A 27,623-nucleotide genomic window follows, 5' to 3' on the forward strand; every position below is an offset into this window, starting at 1 on the left:
TTACATTATCGATCGTATGTTTTAATCAAATTCTAATATATTTAGTACTTTTGATTAAATTCTAATATATTTAATCAAATTCTAATATATTTAGTACTTTTTTTCCCCTAAAAAAAATATATTTAGTACTTTTACCATTGCTTCTAATATTTTATTTTTAGAGAAATTTTATGATACTCATCTTATTTGAGAGGGTACTGGTACAACTTTTTATATTTTATATTTTTAGTAATTTATTTAAATGATATTTATGATATTTTATTCTTTCAATTTTTAAATTATTTAGTCATTTTTTTTATTTTATATATTCTAATTTATTTGGAATAATATTATTATATATTTAAATAGTTTAATTTTAATAATTTTTTAAGTATATTTTTATTTTTTCACTTAAAATTTTTGAATTTCTATATTTTAATTTTAATAATTTTTTAAGTATATTTTTTTTTCTTTTTGTCTTAAATTTTTGAATTTCTATGTTGTAATTTTAATAACTTTTTATTTCTACTATTTATTAATTTTTTCTTTTTCTTTAATATTTTATAATATTATTGAAAACTTATAATTTTAATCTCTAATTTTATCTTACTTTTTATTTTATAAATATAATTTAGATTATTTATTTTATAATTAAATTAATTTTTTTAAAAATTTTTATGAGTTTACATAGAAAAATGTATTAAAACCCTTTCATTTTTGAGGGTGCGTAGCAACTCCCTTATTTTTATAATAACACATCGTAATCGTATTGTATAGGTTTTTAATAGTATTTTTGGAGACACATTGAAAAAAAAAAACTTAAAGAAGAAAAAATGTCTTTATAAATATATAGATATGAACAAATAATTAATACCAAGTAAATCACAAATTATTGGATGTATAATTGTTTTTATCATATGTTCACACGTACATACATCATCGTTCAAATGGATACAGTTTAACTCTAATGATAGTTATTGTGAAAAAAACATTAAATTTATGCCCTAATAATTTATGAATGGATGTGTCTGTTCATAATAATACCAACTGAATCACGCAAATTGCAGCATAATAATTCACGCTTAAAAAATTACAAATAGATACGAACAGATAATTAATATGTTGATCTCAATTTTTTTTTTCTCCTGCTAAAAGAAAGTTTATTTAATATTTATTATCGTCGTGGAATACTAGCATAGAAGTCAAGTACACAGCACCATTTCTTACGACCTTCATTTGGCAAACTCGGAGAATATAGAACTACATATTCGAAACACCAAATTACAGAGTGCTTCAAGTTCCTACTAGCTAAATGCTGGCAACTTCTCATCAGTAACTCTCATTCTGTTTCCATCCCCGATTGCTTCCTGTATCACAAAGAACTCAACATGTTTGAATTACCCTCTGAACGAATAATATATCAAAAGTCGTTGATTTATACATGACATTTGTGCAAGTGCAATGTCATATTTTCATCATATAAATCATAACAGCAAGATAATAACATATTTTTCCCTGTGGAGTGAAGTACGTACCAATACTGGTTATGCAGTATTAAAGAGTCAGCTGCTACTTTGTTGCCATCATCATTGCGATACCAGTGATAGATAGCATGGGTCCTATTTTTTATCTCCAGTGTCGCGTGTCCATAGCTGGCTTCTCTAAATGCAGAATATTCTGGCTGTGGATCATAGTAACTGCACCACCAACCCATACAAATACAATTAAAACCTACATCATATATGGATATTAACCTCATTTTCATAAAGATTAAATAGACACTTGAGAAAATGATTAGTTTAATTTACCTTGAGGCAAGACCTTCTAGATTTCCTCCATCTCCGATTGTTATGTAAATAGGTGCTGATTTGTCAGGTACAGGGTACCTTCTACCGCTTGTTACGTTGTAGTCTATATTGGAGTATCGGTACTGAAAAGCAGGACACGAAAATTCAACACATGACAATATTTATTAATCCACTGACACTGTGACATGGTCAAATGTATGAAGATGAGCATAGAAAGTGAAAAAGATAAACATACTGATCTTTCATAAGCATGGACATGTCCGGCAAAGATGACGTCAACTTTGTATTTGACGAACCAGCTCTCAAAAACTGATCGCATGGCTTCACCCTCCATAAAGTGGGCCACATTGCTGTTGTAGAGGGGCTTGTGCATGATCACAAAGAGCCATGGTGTCTTCTTTCTATCAACCCGCGCCAGCTCTTCTTGAAGCCATATGTATTGAGGCGTGTACTTGACTGTTATCATCATCAAACATCACTATTATAAAAAAACATACCATATAAATTAAAACTCAACATGCAAAGAATATGAATTGGAGATTAGTTACCAAATGGCGAATAGCTGGATAGTACAATTATGTGAGCAGAGGCACGCCTGACTGCATACCAGAGGGGGCTGCTGCTATTGGAGGCCTTATAAGGAGTTGTATATCGGTAAAGATAGTTTTTGAAAGGAATAACTTCTCCCTGCACCAACAACATTAACATTAAATATTGCAACAGAATATATATCAAGTTTAATTCTCAGCATAAGTTACTAAGTTAGTAGTGTACCACTTCAGGCAAAAACTCTACTTCGTGATTTCCGACATTCCACATCCAAGGCTGATATGCTGCACTCTTTTCAGCAAATCGCCCCCATGTATCCCAACGTAAACCATTATCCTCCGCGTCGTGCTCATCAGAATAAGAAAGATCTCCGACATACAACACAGCCTGTCCTCCACTCTCCAAGTAATGCTCAAGGGTCGAAAGAGAATTAAACGTTTGCCCCAAGTCACCTGGCAATTATTCATTCATAAGAGCTAGCCACACAAAAAAAAACACCATGGCTGATAAAGCCAAAAGGAAATCCTCATACACAACTTACCAATGATCCCAAATTTGTAGGGAGTATCTGGCCCAACTTTCGGAGGTGTTTCGAACCAAAATTCTCGAGCAGAATCACCACTTCCAATTTTGTAGTAGTATTTTGTGTTATACTGAAATGGGAAAATCGTTGAATAAACTAAAAGAATACATTTTACATACATAAGTGAATATTTGAAAAAACCAAATCATATTGTATAGGATAAAATTTATATGTATACTATTCTTTAATCAGAGTTTTATCTTAATAATATACATAAACATATAATGAAATCCTTTATTATGCATATTAGTAAAGTGAAACTTATAAAAACAACACCTACAACACTTAGAATAATATATTTTAGTTTTGTTCTATATAGAATTCATTTCTCAACTGATTTTATTTTACTTTTGACATTGCAAATACAATGCCAGTGATGACAATTCTACTCTCCTAATTTGACCAACAATTACCTCAAGGCCATCAACATGACAATGATGAATGTAGCCAGACTTGTAGTTATAGAAAGTGTAGTTTGCAACTGTGCCTTCCGCACTAGTTTTATAGTTCTTCTTTGATGTGCCATATTGTACATGGCTGGACCCTGGTTCATCTGGTGTCACCCATGAGATGATTACTGCTTTTCCATCATAGTCACCTTGCGTGAGGTGCACCTACAGTACGTGGAATTAATCAATGCAGCAGAGTTTCATTAAATAATATTATGAACGAATAGATAATAAAATCAACCTTGTTATTTTTGAAAGACTTACTTGCTGTGGTGCGTTATAACCCTTTGGAACTGCAAATACTTCATGATCGACGGGCATGTCAACTGCTGGGAACGCTGACCGAATGTAAGAGCTAGTGATTCCTGCATTACCATCTTTGATAGAACTCAAGAAGACAAAGGAAGCAAGAACTAAATTGAGCAACATGGCCTGCATCTGCAAACAAGAATCCATATGAATCTCATTCTTACTTTTCCCAACTTTTTTTTAACTCAAATTTCAGAAACACAGTAGTAACTAATAAAGGCGTATAAGCACCGAAAACTTTTTTTTTTCCAAGAAAGTTAAGTCCGTTTAGGTTAATTGTAAGTTTTTAGATTTTTTTCAAATTTAAATTTGAAAATGAATTCTATTTGGATAAAAGAATTAAAATGATTCAATTCATTTTTGAAGATAAAAACAAAGTTTTTTAATTTTAATTTTAAGATTTTACTAGAAAGTAGAAACTTTATATACTTTTCTCTACCCTTCTTTACTTTCACCTTGTCCTAGTCTTTTTTCCACAATCCATTTTGTCGTTTTGGCCCATCCATTCAAGTGTAGGTGGCAAAGTGGATTGGCTTGAGTGACTTGGTGCAAACTCATGATAAAAATAAGGGAATTGCTACTGTACTCTTGATAAATGAGGGATTTTGGTACTGTAGTTAATGTGTATATGTACACATCATCTAAATACCATGTCAAATGCCATGTCAACCTTTTAAATAAAAATTATTTTATATTTAAATTTTTACATTATTTATTTTTAAGTTTTTATTAATATTTTTATAATTATACGATCTCCTCTCCCCTCCCTCCGTCTCCCACCTCTCCCTCTCCCCTCCGTCTCCCACCTCTCCCTTGCCCCTCCATCTCCCACTCCCCTCCCCTCCCCTCCGCCTCAACCCCTCTCCCTACTTCTTGAACTCCCTCGCCACAGCCATTTACCACTCCTCCCTCCCCTCCTCCTCCGCCCTCCACTATTCCCTCCTCTCCACCGTCGACCATGACTCCTCCAAGGTTACCTTTGTCTCTGACGACATCCTCGTCCTCCGCGGCACTATCGGCGTCAACCTCGGCTCCTCCGGCGCCGACGCCGTCAACCAGAATCTCGTGGAGGAGACCAACCGCATCCTGGCCGAGATCCGCTCCGACGCCGACCCCAACGACCCCGACGAGCAAGCCCCCTTGAACCCTAACGTGACCTACAGCCTGGGCCCCAAGATCCGCAATTGGGACGAAGAACGCAAGGCTTGGCTCCTCCAAAACCCCGAATACCCTAATTTCGTGAGAGGTAAACCCCGCATCTTGCTCCTCACTGGTTCCCCTCCCAAGCCCTGTGATAACCCTATTGGGGACCATTACCGCTGAGAGAAAGAAACACGAAGCAAACATTTTGAAAAAAAAGAGAGGAAGAAACACGAAGCAAACACTCTGAAAAAATATTAAAAAACGTGAATTTCATTATAATTGACGTGGATATTGAATTGTAAATAATTATAAAATTATAAGTGATTTGGATCACACATCATCGACACGTCATCGACAGTACCGGTACCCTTCTTTTACAGAGGGTACCGTAGAAATTCTCTAAAAATAAAGGTTTGACCTCAACAGCAATGTCCTTACACTCTCCTCGTACTTAAATTCTTTTCTCTCCACCAATGAAGTATCATTCAAAAGTAAATGTTTTTTTTTCCTTCTTCTTATGGGCTGCATCGTTATCCCAAGTTTTCTCATTTTAGTCTCACATGAAAAATCTCAAATCTTTAGTAATAAAAAGCAAATTACATAACACTCCAAAGATTTCATGTAATTGAACGCTTTATATTTTTTTTAACGTTTATATTAATCTCCATTACAAAAGATTAGATTACAGTATAATATTTTTCCGATAATTAAGAAAGTTAATATAATGTTTAAAGGGTATTAATGTAATATTTTTAAACAATCAAAGAGACTAATATAAGAATGCAAAAATATAATAAATATTTATGAAATCTCACAAAACTTTAAAAGGGGTTCACGTAGTTTACTTTTAAAAGAAAAATTATAAGAACCATAATAAGTTTTAAAAACTAAAAGTAAAAAACTAAAAACTCAAAGTTGATTATAGTTTTAAAATTAAATATTTAAAACTAAAAATCATCCAAGGGTAAGCTAGGTTTTGGTTCATATGCATCCTTGTTATATACTAAAGGATTTTTTTATATACATTCTTTAATGCATGATATGGAATGATAATGTTAAGTTATAATTTAACAAAAGGGATGAAAATGCTAAGCATGACACAACATTTGCATGGATAGAACTTATTCCATCACGAGAGAAAAAGTGTAATGAATGACGCTTGAAGGGGACTATAAGTTAGCTTACCTTAGAATGGAGCATTAGCATTTGCTGAGAAGATGGTGAAAAAGAAGAAACCAATTGATTGATTTATAAAGAAAAGGGAAGAAGTTGGTGCATTTGGATCCAATAATTTTCATCACGTGCCTCTATGCTCTATCTCATTGATGCACCAGACCCACTTCATTTGTCCTCTTCTCTCTGGACAGAATATTGTTTTTTTCTTTTTTTCTTTTTTTTACAACCATCAGAATATGGTTTAAATCTATAAAACGATACATATATAATAAAATTATTCATAATTTATATAATATTATTTTCTGTCAATTTTTTATTAATAAATATTTTATAATAAAAAAATTGATAGAAAAATAATATTATTATACAAATTACCATATAATTTTTTTTTGTATATTATTATTTATTTCGAAACGATACCATATTATAATTATTATTTATTTATTTTTTGTCTCATCTAACTTGCCTTTTAATTTCCCTCGTGAGTCGTGATGGAAACAAGTGTATGGTTCCAAATCAATTTATCCTTTATCATATCTCCGATATTTTCTTCTTTTTTATCTATCCCCCTTTTTAAGTCATATCAATTATTTTTCTTAATAGTTCGTCTTTCTTTTTTGTATGTACTTTTTTAGACCAACTTTGTGTATAAACATAATTTCTCAAATTAATATTTTACACATTTGCAGCGTGAGGCCAACACGGTCAACATACCATAAAATTACTTTTTGAGAATTATTTAACATTTCTGTCTTCACATTAATTTTGTATCTATAATACTTTTTAAAGATTAAAATTTAAATAAAGTTATAATAATTTTAATAAATTATTCTATTAATGTAAGAAAATTTACTCACGGAACTCAAATTTTTTTATGAATAAATAACACTCTCATGACTACTAATCAATCAATGAGTTAATGATTTGTTAAAAGAATTTAAATCAAACACCGATATTCATTTAATGATTAGTTGAAACTTAAATGATACTCACTTGGAATTCACATCATACCATTACAAAAACATCAGAGAGACTTTAATGGGCAATGCACATGTGCATTTGATGGTATGGACCATGAGGATGAGGTCCTTATTAAATATCGTGAGTCCATATGTGATTAATCCTTCTTTTTTATGGACAGCAAATTTTATTAATAGTAGCATTTTTTAATATATAGTATATAATTATAGAACATGCATGGAATGGGATAACTTGAGATTGTGGCATAAGAAAATCTTAGTTAGATTTAAGTAGGATGAGAGTGTGGCATGAGTGAAACTTGAACGGCCAATACATAGGTGCATTGCTCTGATTTGACAGTATGGACCACGAAATGGATCCAAATTTGGACCATTTCCATGTGTAAACAGGTTCACAATAATAAAATCAAATCCTCATAGACAACAAATTTTTTTAACCAACACTTTAAATATATGATTATCGAACATGCAACCACGAGAGATAATAGTGTGGTATAAGAAAATCTTAATTATACATTTAAAATTAAATTTATTAAAATAATTTTAACTATTTATGTATACGTATACGACTAAAATTAATTCTTCTCATTTTTATGTTCTTATTTAATGAAATTCTATAATTATAAATGAATAAATAAATACTGATGTATCGTTATTAAATAATTTAATATATTAATTAATTAAAAATTTATTTGTCCACTTTAAATGATTATAAAGGGTTAACTTATCTTGAAATAAAGTTATAGTTGTAAATGTAACATTACATTTATAAACACTAACACGGACATGTCAATTGATTGATTATAAAACTTTGGTGCAATTGATTTTTATATGTTTAGATAATAAGGAATGAGGGGAAAAACTAATTTTTTACTATTTGTACAAAAAATATTTGGAGGGAAAATTTTATTTTATGAGATTTATCTAAAAACATTTATCCTCCAAATTTAAATTAAATAAAAGAGAAATAATTTTTTGATAAATAATTTTATGTTAAGAAAAAAATTAAGAAATTACATTTTAAATTATTATAAATATATTAATGTGGAATTTATATAATTCATTTATTTATTTATTTTCATTCATCCAAAATTAACATAAAAAAATCATTCACTTCTTTCTTTCATTTTTTTTATTTGTCCAAAAAAATACACACACACACATTTATATATATATATATATATATATATATATATATATATATATATATATATATGTGTGTGTGAACTTACTTTTATATATTATTTTATATTGTCAATATCAAAAATTAAGATTACAATGATTTTTTATATAATTATTTTATCATGCATAATAATTTATATTAAATAAAAATATAAATATATAAATATATATTAATCAGTAAATAAACTTTGTTTTCTAATTTTTTTCCTATTTTAGTTATTCTTGTTTTTTTCTATTGTTTTTTCACTATTTCTCTGTTAATCTATAGAAAGCATTGGAACCAATAATTTACGAGGTGACGTGTCTCTTTTATTCCTTTGGTTCAGAATCTCCCACGTGCTCTGTCACCTTACCTGTGAAATGTGGATAATTTGATCCACATTTTGATGAGTAATACCGTTCCAAACAAACTTAGGTATTATATTATTTTTTTCTTATGTCTGTCTCATTGTGACACCATCTCAGTTTGGCTCTCGTGATATAAAAAATTATGTGGTTTCAAATCAATTTACTAGATAATAGATATGATATCATATATAATAATTTTTATGGTATTCTTTTATCTTTATTCCTTTCAAAATTATGTCATTTTTATTTCATATTTATCTATTTTTCTCATTGTTTATTATATACTTTTTTATATGAATTTTTAGTATAAATATTTATTATCAATATAATATGTTATGTATCTACTCCCATGAACAATAGGAAGAACATTATAATACATCAATAAATGTTAAGAGATTTTACATTGATTAATAATATAATTAAATTAATATATAATTAAAAAACAAAACTCACCTTATAAATGAGTTTTATAAGGTTAAAATAGTATCAAATTTATTTTAATAAGTATTGGTAAATTTATTAAGTCATCTGTTATAAAATTGTTATTTAACTATTAATATTTTTGTAAATTTTACACTTGAGATGTTCAATTTACTATATGAGAAGTGTGTATTAAATATGTCACATCAATTGAGTAGATAATTTTTTTCATAAACATTTATAGAATAAAAAATATGAAAGAAAATCAAAATAAACTTCTTGATAAACTAAAATTAGTTTATACATGAATTAAAAATAAAATTTTAGAAAATTCAATAGGAGTTAGCTTATACATGAGACAGTTTTAACTTATAGAGAAACTTATTTAATTTATCTTTTCTATTTTACTCTTGTAGAAGTATTTTTAGATAAATTTACCCAAACAAATTTTAAGGTCAATTTGTTTTTCTAAAAGGTCTTGATTGATTAAAAAAAAGAAAAAAGTTAGTGGTATGTATGTAGGAAATTCTTCTTCAATAGGAAGTTATAAATGTCCTTCAACATATTGTTTGATGTGTTTTCCTTTTTATTTATTCAATATATTATAAAGAGATCTTATTAGAGATGACAATGTGTGTTGAATTCGATGAGTCAATTCATTAATCCATCTAATTTTGATGGATTGAGTTTGACAAATAAATCTACCAATCCGTTCAGCTCATTATGCTAAACCTGTCAATTTGCTAGGTTTAACCTACCAACTCGGTTAATCAATCTTCTAATCCAATATTTTTTTATGTTTTTAAAGAATATAAACTTATAGTGGACTTATGTTGATCAATATTTTTATTTTATAATTCAATTTTTTCTAGGTAATTATTATCATTTTATATGAAATAGAAGTTTATTGTTTTAATAACATTTTTTATCGGCACATTTTCATGTATAATATCTTTTTTAATTGGAATATATATTATTTTATCTCTTTTCATGAAAATATAACATCTCTATTTAATTTTATAAATAATAATAAAATACATATTAAAGTGATATTGAAATATTTTAATTGAGATTTAAAAAAATTGAATAAATTGAAGGTACATCAATTTATCAACTTATCATTTTTAACTCATGAATCTACTAAAGTGGGTTAAACTGTGAATCCAACACTAAGTAAGACGATTCACATTTTTCAACTCACTTCCCTAATTTGGTGGGTTATGTTGTCTTGTGTCACTTCTTTGTTGAGTAAACCCACCCTGTCTCGCTTAAGATGAATTGGCCCATGTTGCTTAAGTGTTATCAATAATTTCATAAATTTAAAGATAATTACCTATTTAACTAATAAAAAAGTTATTACTGGTCCCGTGAACCATTTTATGCACCATGCCATACTGGTATAGAGTTGCTTAATTGACATTTTGGTGAATACTACACACCACATCATACCGGAGCAGGTTTCAAAATTTTATCTCATTACACTGGTTTTAAAATGTTCTTATTATTTATTTTATGGACCAATGTGTGTAGCTGCATTACTCTGATTCTGATCTCATAATTTGCACTGTGGGGTGGACTATGGGCCGTTAGGCTGCCACTATATTATTCCGTTTTGGGCCATATCCACATACATACAATAAACTATTATACAGTAATAATGATTAGAAAAAATAACTTGTCAGAAAATGGGTAATGTCGTAAATTTTATACTATTATCTGATCACAAATTATTATTTATAATATAAGTTATTAATTTTTATAATAAATAATAAAATATTATACATAATATTTAATTAGTTACATTAATACACTACCATTAAATTCATAACTTATTACGCTTTAACAGAAGATGTAATTTTGAGATGGTATGAGATTTTTTAATATTATATTTTCAATTCTTCTGTTGTTTTACTATTATTTTAACATCAGATCATCGTCATCGTATTATATTTTGCTCTTTTTATTGTAGTTTTCAGTAATATTTTTATTTTATTGTTTACGTATTCCATTATACTTTTATCTTTGTACGCTATTATCATATTTTTAATTTTAACTTCTAATTTTTCATTTTAATAAATTATTATTTTATTTTATTCATATTTATATATTATTAATAGTATTTTGACATATATAATGTACATGTTAAATGTTTATTACATATAATTAAAATTTAAAATAAATTATGTATATAAATAAATGTCATATTTGAATATATAAATTATATTTAAAATTTAAATAATTATATTTTTTAATATATAAATTATATTTTAAATTTATGTTAAATAATTTAAATTAATATAATATTGTTTTTATTTATTGATAATTTATTTTAATAATATTAAAATATTATATTAATCTAAATCTTTATTTTTCCTTTGTAGTTTTTAAACTTTTGATTTTCTTTTAAAAAAAATTAAAACACCATTTATGAATATTGATGTTTTGATATTACATGAGTTTGTTTGCATTAAATCAATTAGTTCATTATAAATTTATTATAGTCAATTTGACATTTTAAAATGGTATGTTAATTATTTATTTTCGTAGTACTAAAAGTTTAATCTAGTTCATCTTAACCTTAAAATCAAGTTATATACATGTACGTTTATAAAATAAAATGATAAATTCTCTTAAGATAACTTACCTTGTAGAGACCTTTTTTACCTTCTTGTACGTTGATAATTTAAATGACACCAAAACTAACCCACTAAAGTTTTATTCTATTTTGTCCGACCTAAAGAAGATCGACCAATTGGAGATAGACTTAAGGAGATCACTTTATAACCTTATAGAGTACACAATCTTCTAACCTTGAGTACAAGGAGTAACATCTCAACCACATCAAAATGAGAGATCTTGAAGTTGAGAGATCAATACTCTATAATTAAGAATGACTTAAGAAAATTAATTACTATTACTTATGTCAACAATATGTATCCACCTTTGGATAGTTTATCACTTAAAAACTTTATAATTAAGCGTGTTTAACTTAAAGTAATTTAGTGATGAATGATTTTTTAAAATTTTTCTTTTAAAAAAACGTATAAGTGAAGACAAAATATATTAAAAATTCTTATATTGGTTTGTAGAGACAATCATCAATTGTAAAAAAAAATGGTAAGGCATTTCATAAAAGGTTACTTATTGGGGTTTTTGATCAGTAAAAGATTCTATTCAATAAAGAATTGAATGAAATTTCACCAAGGGAAGTATTGTGAAGTATAGCGTTGCGATATCAAATTTAAGGAATGTTGCAAGAAGTGCAAAAAGGCTAACAAGATCAAAATAAACTCGGATCAAATTTTAATCTAAAAAGGTACATAAATCCATCAGCCTTGAATACATGGTGTAAGGAGTTTTTATGAGATTGAGAAACTCATCAAAATTCTATCCTAAAATGTTTCGATATGAAAGACATTGTAAAAATGTCTAATGGCTGATCAATTTCAAAACACTCAAAAGAGTATTTTGACTGGTCTTAACCATAAAACTAAGTTATATATGTGTACAATTTCATAGTAACTTCCTAGGTTCTCTAAAAATAACTTGTAAAAATCTCAAAGTGATCCTTTTTATCTTATAATTAAAAAATATAACTCATTTTCTATAATTAAAAGATATAACTTGCTTCCACTAGATCAACTCATATTATAGATAAAGAGGTGTTTTCGGTCTCAATTCCATATTCAACGCAAGTCAACCTCCATCTTTAATTAAAAAAAATGTCAAACTATTTTAAATTTTTATCTTTAATACATATCTTAACATTCATAATAAATTAAACTTCCCACATGAGCTTTCCAATGTCGAGTAAGAATAAGTTGCTGACAGTGAACATTTAAATAAGATAAAGTACGAAAGACAAAAAGAAAATAAACAAACTCAAGAATAAATATAACAAAAAGAAATAAAAGAAGATAAACATTTACTGAAAATGTCGTCATTATTTTGATTTAGCCGACAGTAAAAATGATAAGAAAAAACAAATAAATTAGACAAATCTTAATTGGTGGGGAGGAAGTATTCGACAGGAAGGGGTGGTTGATTAGTTAGAGTAGTAGTTGACAATTAGGAAACGAAGACTGGGCGAAATGCCATGCCACCACCACCGAAATTTGGACGTGCCCAAAGTTAAAACAAAATAAGATTTAATTTTATTCATGGGAAAATAGTGTAATTAGTAATAATAATTTGAGTAATTAATTGGCATGGTGTGTATGAAGTATGAATTATGAAGCAAATAATAAATGAAAAATAGGATTAATATAAAAGGAGTCCGTGGAGGGAAGGATTGTGAAAAAAAAAGAGAAAGAATATGGAGCGAGGGAGCATGGAAGAGAAAGAGATGGAGAGAATACCGCAAATGGTGCAAGTTCTAGAAGCTCTGAAAGAAGCCAGCCACGAAATCCAACGCCACCACTCCCCTGATTCTCCGGCCACAAAAGCGCTTCTGGAACTCCACACTATTCTCTCCTCCTCCGACCCCAACCTCTCCGCGCTCTACGACCACCTCCGCCGCCTCAAAACGCTCCTCCACTCCCTCCACCACTCCACCGGCCTCCGATCCTTCCTCACGCGCCCCCTCTCCTCCCACTCCCTCTCCCGCGTCGCCGCCTCCATCCACTCCGAAATCCAAGCCTGGATCGACCGCGAAACGCTCCGCGCCCTCTCCGCTTCCCTCCGAAGCCCTAACCCTCACCAGGACGAGTTGCTGGCGCTGTTAACTCAGTTCGAGGACCGAGTCTCGCAGGGCTTCAGCCGCCAGTTGCAGGAGCTTATTCTGAAGCACAAGCTCTTCAGCTCCCTCGAGTCGGTTCTCTTGGACGCCAAGTTCCCGAACCGGGTTCGGGAGCAAGCCGGCGTGGCAGTGGCCGCGTTGATCCGCTTTAATAAAGACGTGTTCGTGGGCCAGGTCTTAATGGGCCCGACCGTTGGGGCTTTGGTTTCGATGGGCTCGGTGAAGTCGATCTCGGTCCTGTGCTCTCTGATCAGGTCCATTAGGTCGCCTCTGGTGGACGAGATCGAGTCCAACGGGGAGATTCCGAAGGTGATCGCGGTGTTGGATTCGGACGATGTGGGGCTTCGTGTGGCGGCGCTGGAGTGCGTGCTGGAGATAGGGTACTTCGGCCGGAAGGAGGCGGTGGAGGCCATGATGAAGGAGGGTTTGGTGGAGAAGCTTATGGAGTTGCAGAGATCGGAGAAGGGTGAGGGGAACCGTTTTGGTAGCTGTGTGGCGAGGTTCGCGGTGCAGTTGGAGGTGGGGGAGGGTTTGCGGCAGAGAGAGAAGAGGGCTTTCAAGCCTGAGATTTTGGGGAGGGTTAGAGAGGCCTCTGTTTCTGATGCCGAAGCTGCCACCGTTGCTGCTGAGGTTTTGTGGGGTTCTTCGCCTTGACTCTCTCTTCACACTATTCATTCGCCTTCTTCTTCTCTAACTATTCATTCTTTCTACACTCACATGAGTGTCTGTGGGTGTTTCATTTGATTTCCTCTTCAAATCATCATGGGAATGCATTTTCGGTGTTGCATTCTGTAAAATTGTTACAAAAGTTACTAGTTTTTAGTTATGTGTAAATTGGTAGCTAAATGAAACTCTACAACGTCCCAGTATTTCAGATTGGATTAATTATTTTTGCTGGATTTTCAGCTAATCAAACATGAAATTAAAGAGTTTTTTTTTTCTTTTTCCTTTCTAGTCTAGGAATATAGTATATACGCAGTATAATAAAGTTTAAATAATTAAGGATTCGTTTGCATTACAAAAATGATCTTGAGAATGAGAACACTAATTTATGTTTCAAAAAGTTGAAAATTAAAATCTAATTCTGAATAAATTTTATTCTGGGAACAGAGTTCACCGCCTTTCAACCTTAAACACTTACTTTGCTATGTTAATTTTAGTTTTTTTTTGTTTTTTCGATAGTTGAATATGGGTGGATAGATTACACGAGATTTTGTAAAAACGTGAACGGAAACTGGAATGTGAGGGAAATTATTTGGATACGGAATATGCTGAAAACAAGAGGACTGGGGAATCTGGAATATGGAGGGAATCGTTTATGGCATATGCCATTCTTGTGGTGGGGGAACTGCATCGGAGGATGGAAATAAATAATCAGAAGGTTACGTGTGTTAAATAATCTGAATAAATAAACAAGATTTTCAAATGCTCGATGCATGGCATGCACACACTTTTATGCTCGCTGTTGCATTTCTTAAACAAAGTGCTGTGTTGGAGCAGAATATGATGTCATCTTTTTTATAGGCTAAAAATTGATTTTGATCCTTTATAATAATTGTTTGTTTCAATTTAGTCTCACTTTTATTTTTTGTCTCAATTTGGTCCCTAATAAATTAATTGATTGCAATGTAGGACTTCTGTCTAAATTATTTAAACAGAGTTAACCGTTGGCCACGTGGATGTCACGTAGATGCATAGGTGGATGCCAATTTTTTTTAAAACACCTGGAACCAGAACAGCCCGTTCTGTTCTGGGTGCACTCTTGGTGTGTTAATTTTGCATCCGGAACGGCCCGTTCCAGGTGCAAAATTAACACACTAAGAGTGCAACCAGAACAGGCCGTTCTGGTTTCAGAACGGGCTGTTCTGGTTCCAGACTGTTATACACAATCTGTCGATGATTATAGTTCACGGTTGTGAATCATGGAAGGAAAAAGACCCAAGGTACAAAACATTTCAAACACTGAATTTGGTAATATTGTCAATGAAAATTGATAACTTCAATTGCTAAATAGTTGGGCTATACACTGTATCATTAAGGACAATGCAGTGTATCACTAAAGACAACGATAACAGATTTTATTTCATTGTTAGTCAAACTGGAGTGAACCACTTACTACCAAATTGACACTATACAGTAAATGATGAAATGACATGGTATTTTTTCTTGAAGTCATTAATGATGTATCCCAACAACAACAACCTGTTCTTGAAGAGGTAGAACTTGAAGTAAAGGAAGAGGATACACAGGACTAATATTTCACCACACTAAAATTTTTTTCATTCTTTTTTTTGTATATAAAATATTAATAATTTTATAAAATATATATTATTAATTATATTTTAATTATCTTGTTATATCTAATATAATAAATACATTAATATTTTTTTATATATTTTATTTTATTGTTTAATTGTTTTTTATTTTTTGGTAAAATTATCTTCATTTTTTAATGAAGAAAAAATTTACTTACTTCAAGATTAAGTCTTGATAGATTTATTTTACTTAATAATTAATGTTCTATATCAAATTTTTAAAAATTTAATTGTTAAATTAAAAAGTTTTTCATATATAGATCAAATTTATAAAAAATTTTATAAAAATTAAAAATCATATGATACTTCGTTAAATTAATTCAAAATAACATATAAAATATTTTTGTTTTAAATGAGTGTAAAAATTTAGAGGACACTAAAAGAAAACAAATTAATAATTTTATTATGTTTATCTTATTAATTTTTATCATTTTATTCCTCTAATTTTAAATAAGTTGTAAAAAATTATTAAGTGACACTTAAATATTTCTTCAGACAGAAAAAGAAAAAGGAAAATTTATCACTCTATTTATAAGATAATTGTATTTTATAAAAAATAAGTAATTTTAAAATTTTTATCATAAAAAAATATTTTTTAAAATTATTATAGTTCTGGAACGGGCTGTTCTGCATCTAGAACGGCCCGTTCTGAAACCAGAACGGGCCGTTATGGTTTCAGAACGGACCGTTCCTTTGTACTCGTGGTGTGTTAATTTTGCATCTGGAACGGCCCGTTTCAGATGCAAAATTAGCACATCAAGTGTGCACTCAGAACGGTCTGTTCTGGTTCCAGGTGTTTTCAATAAATTTGGCATCCACGTGGCATCCATCCACGTGGCCAACAGTTAACTCCGTTTAAATAATTTAGACGGAAGTCCCACATTGCAACCAATTAATTTATTAGGGATCAAATTGAAACCAAAAATAAAAGTGGGACTAAATTAAAACAAACAATTATTATAAGAGACTAAAATAGGTTTTTAGCCTTCTTTATACAATAGACATTTGTTTAAGACGTTACAATTTTTGGAAATTATATTTTTAGGAATGACATTATTAAGAATAATATGACATTTTTTTTTGAAATTTGTACTGTCCCGGTCAGAATCTGATCTAACCCCTAAATAGGTATTTTTTCGATTCCATGGCTAGTTGAGCCCCTACGCCTTACAGGCTCGGGGCTGGAAGGCAAGTGCATCTTCCTGATCAAAATCAGATCTGACCTCCCTACATGGGTGCACTCGGTCAGAATCTGACCTGTCTGCAGGAGTAACTCAGCAAAAATTCGATCTGACCTTCTCACGTAGACACTGATCCGATATCAGGGATAAAATCCCATCTTTAATAAATATTTTTTAAATATTAATGGTTATGAAAATCTCTGCACTCACGGGGTCCATGAAGCCCAGAAACAAGAAAGTATAAGACCTAAAACCCTAGAGTTAAACGAAAATTACACATTACTCACTTGAATGCTCTGGCTAGAGAAAGTCGACCTAGGAAAAGAACCTTAGACGTCCTTGGCTGGAACAAAATTATAATCATATTCTTAGATTAGGAACATTTTTTAAAGTTGAAAATAATTTAAATAAAAAATAAAAGTTATAGCTGTGATAGAAATTTTTTTTTATATATATATTTATAAGAATATCTCTTTTCATCAACATACATAGATATAAAAATTGTCTAAAACATGAGTATGTACTTTTATTAGAATAAGGATGACAAAAAAAAAAGTTGTACTCATCGATACATGTAGATAAATAGAAAATTGGTTGCCTTAATGTATTCTTGTGAGTGATGAATATGAATATTTTTTTAGCTGCTTGTTAATGGAGCATGAATAAATATCTTGATATCCATATTTTCATACTTGCATGTATTTATACCCCCTAATGCTAAATTATCTAACTAGCTTTACATGAATACATATATACACGTGTATGTAATTATGCATGTAAAACTGGTAATCCTAATTTTACATGGTTCTTTTTTCTTTTTTCTACGAGCAATGAAGCAAGGCTCACGAGACTAAATTATTTTAGTTTATTGATTTTTGTTTGTACGTATAAGATTTAAGTTTTTTAGATATATTTTGACTAGTATCATTGTATAGAATAATGATGTAAAATATTTGAAAATAATTTTAGTTTTATGGCAGTTAAACTATTTGAAAAAAAAAATCAAGAATAACTAGAAGTTATTGTTAAAATGTTTTGATTTTAAGGCTCACGAGACTAAATTATTTTAGTTTATTGATTTTTGTTTGTACATACAAGATTTAAGTTTTTCAGATATATTTTGACTAGTATCATTGAATAGAATAATGATGTAAAGTATTTGAATAATTTTAGTTTTGTGGCCGTTAAACTATTTGAAAAAAAAAATCAAGAATAACTAGAAAGTTATTGTTAAAATGTTTTAATTTTTTTTCTTCAATTTATATGACTTTAGTAAATTCATTAATATCCATAAATATTCACAAATATTAATATTTTTTTCTTTTTATTGTTGTAGTATATTGCATGTTTAGAGTCATGCCTTTACAACATCGAGCATGACTCAAATCATATTAAAATAAAGTCATACCAAAATAATATTATTTTTAATTCATATTTCCGCATTTATATTATTTAAGTTTTTCTATACCAAAATAAAGATATTAAAATCATAAAAAAATACATTAAAAAAATATGTTTTATATTAAAATTTTATTAATGAATGAAATAGGCAATATAAAAAATGTTAGTAATATTAAATAAGTCATAAGGTTGACGTTATTAAAAACTACCTTAAAATACAATATTAACATAAAACTGTTCATAATAACTAAATAATTTCCTTAATGTTTTTTAATTAATAAAAAATTGTAGATTAAAATTGCTGATACTTTGTATTGACTTAAATTCAATAGCAATAATGAAATAAATAACGTCAACTAATATTTGAGATTATTGTAATTTTTTATCAATATTAAATAAAAATATTATATATATATATATATATATATATATATATATGTTTTTCTTTAAAAGAAAATTGGAGGGATATGACCTACTATGTCCTTTTCTAAGCTTTGCCATTGATTTTGTGACATAGTTGATCTAATATAAAATTTAGGTAATCTTAATTTTAAAAAAAATCTTTCAATAATAACAATTATTTCTGATTAAATTTAGTTACTAATAAAATTAGTGAATATTTTATACTAATGACTTGACGATAAAAATAAATAATTTTGTTATATTTTATAAGATATTATATAGTTTTAGTGTTTATTATTTCAAAATAAAAAGGAAATTGGTTTAAAATTTGAAAGTTAACATGAAAATGAGAATTATATGTGAGATAATTTGTATGAACTAAGATAAAAATAATATGTCATGATGAACCGTAACAAAAAAAAAACAAAAAATACCCATATAAAACTAATCTAATTACACGAATACAGTTCTGCATCCGTGACCGGTTTGTTTCAACGGGAACTAGTCAAAGCTTCGGTGTTGCGTATACAAATTGGCATTATGGAAACCTTTACCATCTGTTTCCATGGTAGGATTCGAATATCCTTAATGTTAACGTCAGCTGAATTAGGAATTTTTAAATAATAATTGGAAATCTTTCGGGTAATCAAAACCCAGTACATTGTCTTGTATTTAATAATTTTTAAATAATTATATATTAATGATATAACTTCTTAAATTAATAAATAATATTTTATTTAACACAATATTATATTTGTATTGTATTATTTACCTTGAAATAGGTATTATAAAATATATCTTAATTATATTTGTAATTTAAAAATATATATATATATATAGTTTAACATCTAATGTTAAAATTCTTATATTATGTTAATAAGTTGGATTGACCAACTCTTATCTTTATATTTATCGAGTTTCAATTAGGTCAGGTTAACAAAATTGATCTTAAGAAACTTTTGAGGCAGTTTTTTTTTTTTATCAGCTAAAAGAAATGTATTAAGGAGACACTAGGGGTGCCAAACCCAAATACAAGAATGTTGAGAAATAAGAAAGAAGTTACAAATAGTCTTCTTATACTACTCCAAAATTATATGTTCCTATCATGAGTAATACAAATTTCTGTTGCGATGTACTGAAAAGCATGTCTCCCACATGACCCATTGCATTAATAATGACATTTGATGTGTCCTACTGCAATCATTGAGTGATGAATTACACTGAAGCGCATAGAGTCTGTCATCCATGTGTCCACTTTTTATTATCCTGAAAATGTTGCAACTCAAACTGCAAGGCAATATAACCCCTTACTTCCCACAAAAGATTACCAAAAGAATTCCAACCTGTTTACAAATTACAGTGCTAGGATACACACTTGATACAAGAAATAGGATCCATAAGCCAATTAACATACAATAATTGATCTCTCTTCAAATCCACACTCAACCATTTCCAAGATCGATATTTAATAGCCTAAAAAATTTCCATTATATCCAACATCCCATTATTAAAAACAATACGGTTCCTATGAAGCCATAAACTCCATATAACAAAAATCCAAATAGTTGTGAATATCCTTCCCTGCTTCTTCCCAAGTGCAAATCCACCCATACTTACCAATAATTTATCCAAAGCATTAGGTAAGCACGCTGAAAATCCAAGCCAATGAAGAACCAAATACCAGATTTTACATGAAATTTTGCAGTGTAAAAAAAGATGACATACGTTCTCTGCCTCAATATTACATAAAGCGCAAAAATAATAACAGGAATACCACGCCTTGCTAAACTTGCTCGAACTGGTAGCGAATTCAACAATAATTGCCATGCAAAAACAATTGCTTTCTTTGGAGCTTTTGCCTCCCAAATGCATCGAAAACTTTGTTTTAAAACCGTCTCCAAAACATTCCCTGCAGAAAAAAAGGAATGCAGCCAAATATATGCTGATTTAACAGTAAAAGCCTTTGATGAATCACATTTCCATAGCCACATATCGGGTATATTTAACCGGAACTCCACCCCACCAACTAATTCTCCTAATTCATTTTCCAAATCTTTTTCCCATTGAAGTATCAATCGTCTCCGCCGCCACTGAAATTCCCACCGCCACCATCCTTCCACAAACAATCCATTTTCACCTATTATTGATTGTTTGTTGGAATATAAGCAAACTTGTTTCCATCCATCCAATGAAACACCCTAACCATGAATACCAAATAGGGGCAAATGCAAGTCACCATCCATCAAAGTTGTCTGTCCCAAATGTCTCTCCATCCCTTAACCTCGTCTTTTTCTACTCAGTCTTAGTTCAATCTAAATTATTATTGGGGTAAAACATATACATAAGAAATTAATTTTCAGATAAACTTTGAGATTTTTACGCTAGGACAGTAGAGGTCGATAATTTTTAAACAGAGTAAATTAAATTAAATAAAAATTTAGCAATTACGATAACTTCCTTGAATGGCAATATAATATTTTTTTAAATGATTAAAAAAATAGTGTATAGATAAAAAATAAAAATAAAAAAAGGTAAGAGGCGTGTAATGTCACTAAACCCCGATGTATATACTATATAATGGTAAAACGCTGTGTTTTCTTAACTGCCCATTCTGTATACTTTATCGTGATTAATAATGAAAGGAAATTGAGGAAGCCCCACACCACGTTGCGTCATTGATGACTAGCTAACAAGACAAGGGCAGAACAAAATAATAATGCTAACTTCATAAGCACACGAGGCCAATCGATTTATTACCCCACTCAACTTTAGGTGCATCTGGGTATTTTTCACGTGACGAAATTCTCACGATAGAGTTCCCTTGTGATGGATAATCACACGGAGGACAATTTTTAGAGTGCTAAAGAGGAAAAGAAAAGATATTCAAAATTTCAAATTGTAAGAGAAGAAAGTGCAAATTTTATATTTTAAAATTATGTATTTGTATTAAAATTTATAATATAAGAGTAGTTATTAGATTTACGATGTTCAATTGAATTTGTATGGGAAGTATCAAATTAACTATTACCGATTATTGTGAATTTATTCAATCAAACCGTTTTAGGATAATGTTATCTTAAATGTTTATATTAAATTTTATTAAAATTAAACAACAATAAAAAAGTAATCAAATTATTCAAATTTTAGCATATGTATATATATATATATATATATATATATATATATATATATGTATGTATATATATTATCACATGATCATTGCTAAATAGAAAAAAAAATTATTCTCCTCACCTAAAGACATTGCCCCCAGACATTGTTGAGTGACTTGAGTCACCTGAACCAAAAACACATGAAAATCCTGTTTAATGATAGGCCTGCCAATAAATGAAGAGCCAGGGTTTGAACATCAACACAAACCTCAAATTTAAAACAAACTGCAGCTATTTGCCCTATCATCGACAATATACCCAGAGCCTCATTAACATTTTCCACATTGTGCACAGGAATTCCTGTTGAACATCGGTCCGCAATCATATTCGAACTTACTAATACTCGAAACAAACCACAGAAATGGGAGAGAGAAAAAAAGCCACAAAATTTCTGTGCTTTACTGTACAGTTGTGACTTCATTTTACTAGAAATGAATATCAAGTCCTCGAAGCTCCCTGATACTGATTATTAATCAATAATCTACAGATAGAAATAGGATCAAGATGCCTTACCTAAAGAGACTTCCAAAAATAGGCATCTGAAGTATCACGGAAAAGAAAATTCCAGCTAGCCTCTTCAAAAAATTAAAATAAAATAAAATTCTAATTTTTTGTCTTCCTTTTGCATGGGAAAAAGGTCCATTATCTACGTTTGGCTTGCATAATGCTTCACTGCTTTCATGTCTTCATTGAACCAAAGTAATATTGGTAAAAGTAAACTACCAGAACAGACGTCAGTCCATTACTTCATTCACCAAGTTCCTAGTTTCCTTTCTACGTGATAAGAATTTGAAAATCGAGAAAAGTGCAACCGAGGCAATTTGTAAATGCTCAGAGCTACTTGTCTTTATACATATTTGCCCCATTTTACGACTATTTAGATTAGCACTTACAGATGCTCTCAAGCTTCTAGATAACCTGAACTCCGATTGTAAACTTCCACTCAACACCATTTCTTTATTCAAAGAGAGGACTGTCATTGTCAAGCTTACATTGTCATTTCTTACAGGATAATCTTCCCCACGAAAATTAGCTTCAAAACTCCCACCATATGCCATTTGCCCGGCACCCTCCATGCGGCCAGCATTCAAGACAAATTTCAATCTCTTCCCAACAAACACTGTATCCTCAAGTTTTGCACCCACGTAGTACTTCTTAGCAAAAGATGTTAAAGAAACACCACAGTCAGCAATATTGTGCTTTATGTTTTTTATCTTTGTATTGCTATGAATGGTACATACCAAATCTTTACCAGAGGATTGAACATCAACACCCATAGAATATGTAGGTCCACACGGATCAACATAAGCTGCAGCACACTCAGATTGAACACTGAAATCCTGCTTGTTCTTATTCATCTGTCCCACAACTGAGGTATATACATTCTTCTTTATTTCTGTAGTTGTCTCCAAGTTTATACCATCAAAGCCAACATCATGATCCCATCCTTGGGGATCAAGAACAGGTCTCACTAGCCATTGTTCATTAGAAACAAGGCAACGATATCTATGGCTATGACAATCTGAGTCAAAACTTGGAGGAACAGCCATATCCGGTAAGAGGACAGGTTCAGGAGTTGGCTGTGGATCATCAGGGTTATCACTATTCAAAAACTTCTCCTCTGTTAAATGGAACTTCTCTTTGTGCCTACGAAAGTCTTCTTTCAACTGTTTCTTTAAGTAAAGAGTCTCCCTGTAATCCATTTCATCCAGATAATCTTTTTTCAGTGGCTCAGGCAACTGTTCAAACTGAGATTTTGTCAAGATTCGGATGGGTGGAAGTTGATCATATTCATCTTCCTCATCCTTTTCAGAGAGTAATATTTCCTCAATTTCATCATCATTTCCACTTAGATTGGATACAGGACGATGGCGTAAAAGAGACGAAAGGAGATGGGGCAGAGAAGGAATTCGGGCATTGTTTGCTGGTCCCAGTTCTACACTGTTCTGAAACTTGAGAAGAGAGTTTACATCACCCAGAACTTTTGTACATATGCAAAATAACAAGAGTTGAGATCTCCAAACTTGCCCATTTGGAAGAATTTTCTCACCCATAATATTTTTTGGGCATTGAGAATGATTCTCAACCAGAAGTACAGGGTTTTCAAGCCTAGAATCAAGCACTGCCTGATGTATATGCTGTTGTATTATATTAGTACAATGAGAAATATATGACTCATAATTAAATGTATACCCATCAGGTCCATCTGGAATAGCAGAGGAAGAATGAGTCATGACTATGATGGTGTTGAACCAAATTGCTGAGCCAAATACTTCAGTTACAAGTTTCAAAAGTGGGAAGTCAACATAACCAGCATTGATAAAATCAAGTCGTTCAAAGTATAAAACAATATCTGGAGGGGACTTTCTAATGAATCTCTTTATAGAAAGCATGATCCTCTTATTTCTCTTCATATTGTTTGTGGAGGAAGGCAAGAAACCAGGGGTATCAATAAATGTAATGTTAAGCCCATTGATATTTCCCACAACTTCTTGGATGCAATTAGTAGCAGGTTGAAATGCACCAGTAATGGTTTTTGCTTGACCAAATATAGAATTTATGGTAGCACTTTTACCGACTCCTGTTTTACCAATGACAAGTATTCTGCAGGAGAAATCCAATTGGGGCATACCAGTAGCCTCCTGATGGCTTGCTATTGCTCGGGCTCTACTGCTACTATGATTAACTCTTTTCAGATCTGATTCCTTGGCACGAATCAAAGTTGCCAGGTGCATCCGATAAAGAACCTTAGAAACCAAAAGATTATCTTGGGACTGGCCAAGACGTTGGAGCAATCGGAAGAATTTAATTTGAAGATCCTCAACCTTAACCAAAGTATCCTTCCGTCTTCCATTGGTGTTATGTTGATACTGACTGATTTCTGTATCTGAAACTAGCTGCAAGGAGGAACTATGCTGATTACTCTGATTACCATAAGAAGAGTTTGATGAGCCAGAAGGAATGGGTGACGCTACTGAACTAGCAGAGTCTGAACCTACCAAAAAGCATCTATATCAGTTCTACAATTGTACTGACACACCGGCATTACATTCACAAAAATCAGTTTTGACACAAACATTGATTTAGGAATGATATTATGTGTGGAATTTAGCATCACTCAATTCAATCATCCTCAATCAGAGCAAGAAATAAAACGCACAGAATAGCATCAGAATACATTGTTCACTTAGTAGGGTATCTTGCATCACTATAACTGTAAGGAAAACATAATCTTTAAATTTAATTGCAACCCGAACTAGACATGAAGAAGAAACCTTCTATTTCTCCCAACATCAAAGAACTAACAAACAACAAAAAACAAGTAAATTCATCACAGCAACAATTTGATAGGACAGTTATTATGTGTTTAGTAATTGAATGACAGTGATTTGCTATATTGTATGACAGGTATGTGTGTATTTCTTAAATAGGATGTGCGAGATTTCTGAGGATTGTGCATGCCTGCATGTTAAATTGTTGGCGTTGGTTTGAAGGAGGAGATTCCTTGTAAAGGCAGAGGACTGTGTTAGTGTTCTGTTCCATAGATTCTGGTTTAATTGATTAATTCCAGAATTATTCCAGTTAGTGTGTCCAAACTCTTGAGTTAAACACATTTCCTGTAGATATTAGCCTCACAGGGAGGCCAGCAGTCCCAGCTACCCTAATATGCAATTTTAAGTTCTTGAATAGAATGGTTATCTAGAATTTGATTTCATTATTAAGCTCGATAAACACATTTCTTTTAAATAATGAAAGAAAATTGTTGAATGATAGAAGGGTCATTCACCTAACTCAAATCTTGGATTTGAATCTCCCACCTGTAGCCTTCTAGCATAGTAGTATATATCTATGTCTATAAATTATCATATAATAAACTGTAAAGGCTCATTCACTCCATTATCAATTCCAAACATAACTTTCACAGTTCCTCTACACGCATGGTGGTGAATCATGGCACAATGTTCCCTACTGGATCTTAAGAATTGAGAGACCGACTACTAGTCTCAAAAAGGTGGCCTAGGATGATGAACATACAACAATATCTAATTTGAAGGCATTACTTTTTACTAAATAATAACTATTTATCTGCTGAGCTTAACATGCAAGAAATAACAGAGCAAAACGAGAACCGCTACTAGTATCATCTTATTTCACCAACCACCATTTTGGGGAGTAGGAGAATTCCGTTGAGACCTTCTCTTATGAAAAGCTACCTAAGTCCAATTTTAGTGATTCCACTAAAAGTCAAACAGTGAAATCAGGGATGTACCTTGCTGATTAACATCTTCATCCCGATGTTCTCCGGCATATAAACTATTACCGCCTGATAATGGTGAAGGCGAGACCAGCGATTTAGATAGTATTTGAGAGAAGACCCAATCTCTAACACCTTTCATCCTACTGCAATAGATGAAAATAAAACTCCATGACTCCAAGTAACTAGAAAATGATAATTTAAAACGGTGCGGCAAATAGATATTTTGGTTCTTCTTAAAGTGAAAATAACACCTCAACACACATCAGTCAAAATATTCATCACATGCAATCAACCAAGCATAGTATTTCTCCACTCGGGATCCTCAATTCAATCAACATGCATAAACACAAAGCCAATTTCCAGTCAACTTTGAAATCGTAAACCCTTTTCAAATTATTAACTATTAAAAAAAAACATAGTCAACCAGTGCCGGTGCATATACAATTTAGTATTCAGACTGTAGTTGATTCTGATGAGCCATAGACAAAATCGGCACAGACAGAGGATGAATGACGTGTAAACCTAAGAAACAGAGATAACCAAACGAATTGTCGCAATCGTTCAAATTCAACATAGAAAAAAAAATAATGATAAAAAATGCAATGAAAACAGCAAAAGCAGTCTCGGCTATAATATGAGATTATTGGAAACGCTCACTTTGATATTTGGGCATCAAACACAAGGACGCGTAATACGAAAAGCGAAAAGCAGCAGAAGAATAAGCTTCGGGATATACTCAAATCCCGAGAAGCATTTTACGAGAAGGCCAAATCATTACAGAGGGGAATTGGTCGAGAATAAGCGAAGAAAGAAGGGGAGAGAAAACCCTAATTTCAGAGGAAGGAACGGAATTGGGAAGAGGATGGAAAGTTGAAGGAGTGAGTGTAGTATTAGGATTTTGGAAGAATACGAAGATAAATGGAAAAATGGAGATTACGAGATAAGACAGATTCAGACGACGCACACCTCACCCTCTTATTTATTTATTTTTCTTTAACTGCAAAAAAATGAAGAAAAAATAAAGAGTGACGTATTGAGAAAAGAAGCGCGCTCCACCTACACACACCCCACGCCACCAACCATTGACATTTAGGGCATCTCCGGTGGGGATTACTTAAGCAACTCCCTGTGTCACATCATTATTATATTAATTCTGACTTATTTTATGAATTGTTTAAATTTTAGTAGAGTTGTTTGTTTAAATTTTAGTAGAGTTACTTCTACAAGTAATT

General features: G+C 31.1%; 3 protein-coding genes across 5 annotated transcripts; 1 reads left to right on the forward strand and 2 right to left on the reverse strand.

The window, feature by feature from the left end:
* Positions 1-1,111: 1,111 nt before the first annotated feature.
* Positions 1,112-6,151, reverse strand: LOC109808171 (bifunctional purple acid phosphatase 26). Of its 2 annotated transcripts, none has more exons than XM_083075634.1 (10): positions 6,006-6,151; positions 3,633-3,806; positions 3,333-3,533; positions 2,878-2,989; positions 2,562-2,788; positions 2,336-2,474; positions 2,023-2,243; positions 1,788-1,909; positions 1,515-1,676; positions 1,112-1,346 (listed from the first exon to the last, which is right to left on the reverse strand). In XM_083075634.1, the coding sequence occupies exons 1-10, from the start codon at positions 6,024-6,026 to the stop codon at positions 1,319-1,321; spliced, it is 1,407 nt and encodes a 468-aa protein (XP_082931760.1). In that variant the 5' UTR covers positions 6,027-6,151; the 3' UTR covers positions 1,112-1,318. The 2 variants fall into 2 exon arrangements, with proteins under 2 accessions (XP_082931760.1, XP_082931759.1); XM_083075633.1 differs by lacking the exon at positions 6,006-6,151 and adding an exon at positions 4,655-4,990.
* Positions 6,152-12,859: 6,708 nt separating this feature from the next.
* Positions 12,860-14,605, forward strand: LOC109808519 (uncharacterized). The gene has a single exon (XM_020371555.3). The coding sequence runs from the start codon at positions 13,242-13,244 to the stop codon at positions 14,316-14,318; it is 1,077 nt and encodes a 358-aa protein (XP_020227144.1). The 5' UTR covers positions 12,860-13,241; the 3' UTR covers positions 14,319-14,605.
* A 7,640-nt stretch (positions 14,606-22,245) lies between these two features.
* TOC90 (Avirulence induced gene (AIG1) family protein) lies at positions 22,246-27,373 on the reverse strand. Of its 2 annotated transcripts, none has more exons than XM_020370748.3 (3): positions 27,049-27,373; positions 26,404-26,534; positions 22,246-25,122 (listed from the first exon to the last, which is right to left on the reverse strand). In XM_020370748.3, exons 2-3 carry the CDS (start codon positions 26,528-26,530, stop codon positions 22,868-22,870), a joined length of 2,382 nt encoding a protein of 793 aa, XP_020226337.1. In that variant the 5' UTR covers positions 26,531-26,534; positions 27,049-27,373; the 3' UTR covers positions 22,246-22,867. The 2 variants fall into 2 exon arrangements, with proteins under 2 accessions (XP_020226337.1, XP_020226336.1); XM_020370747.3 differs by having other exon boundaries at positions 22,246-25,128; positions 27,049-27,372.
* Between the last annotated feature and the right edge of the window lie 250 nt (positions 27,374-27,623).

Source organism: Cajanus cajan, chromosome 5 (assembly GCF_000230855.2).
Source record: "Cajanus cajan strain Asha chromosome 5, NIPB_CcT2T_4, whole genome shotgun sequence".
Lineage (NCBI taxonomy): Eukaryota > Viridiplantae > Streptophyta > Magnoliopsida > Fabales > Fabaceae > Cajanus > Cajanus cajan.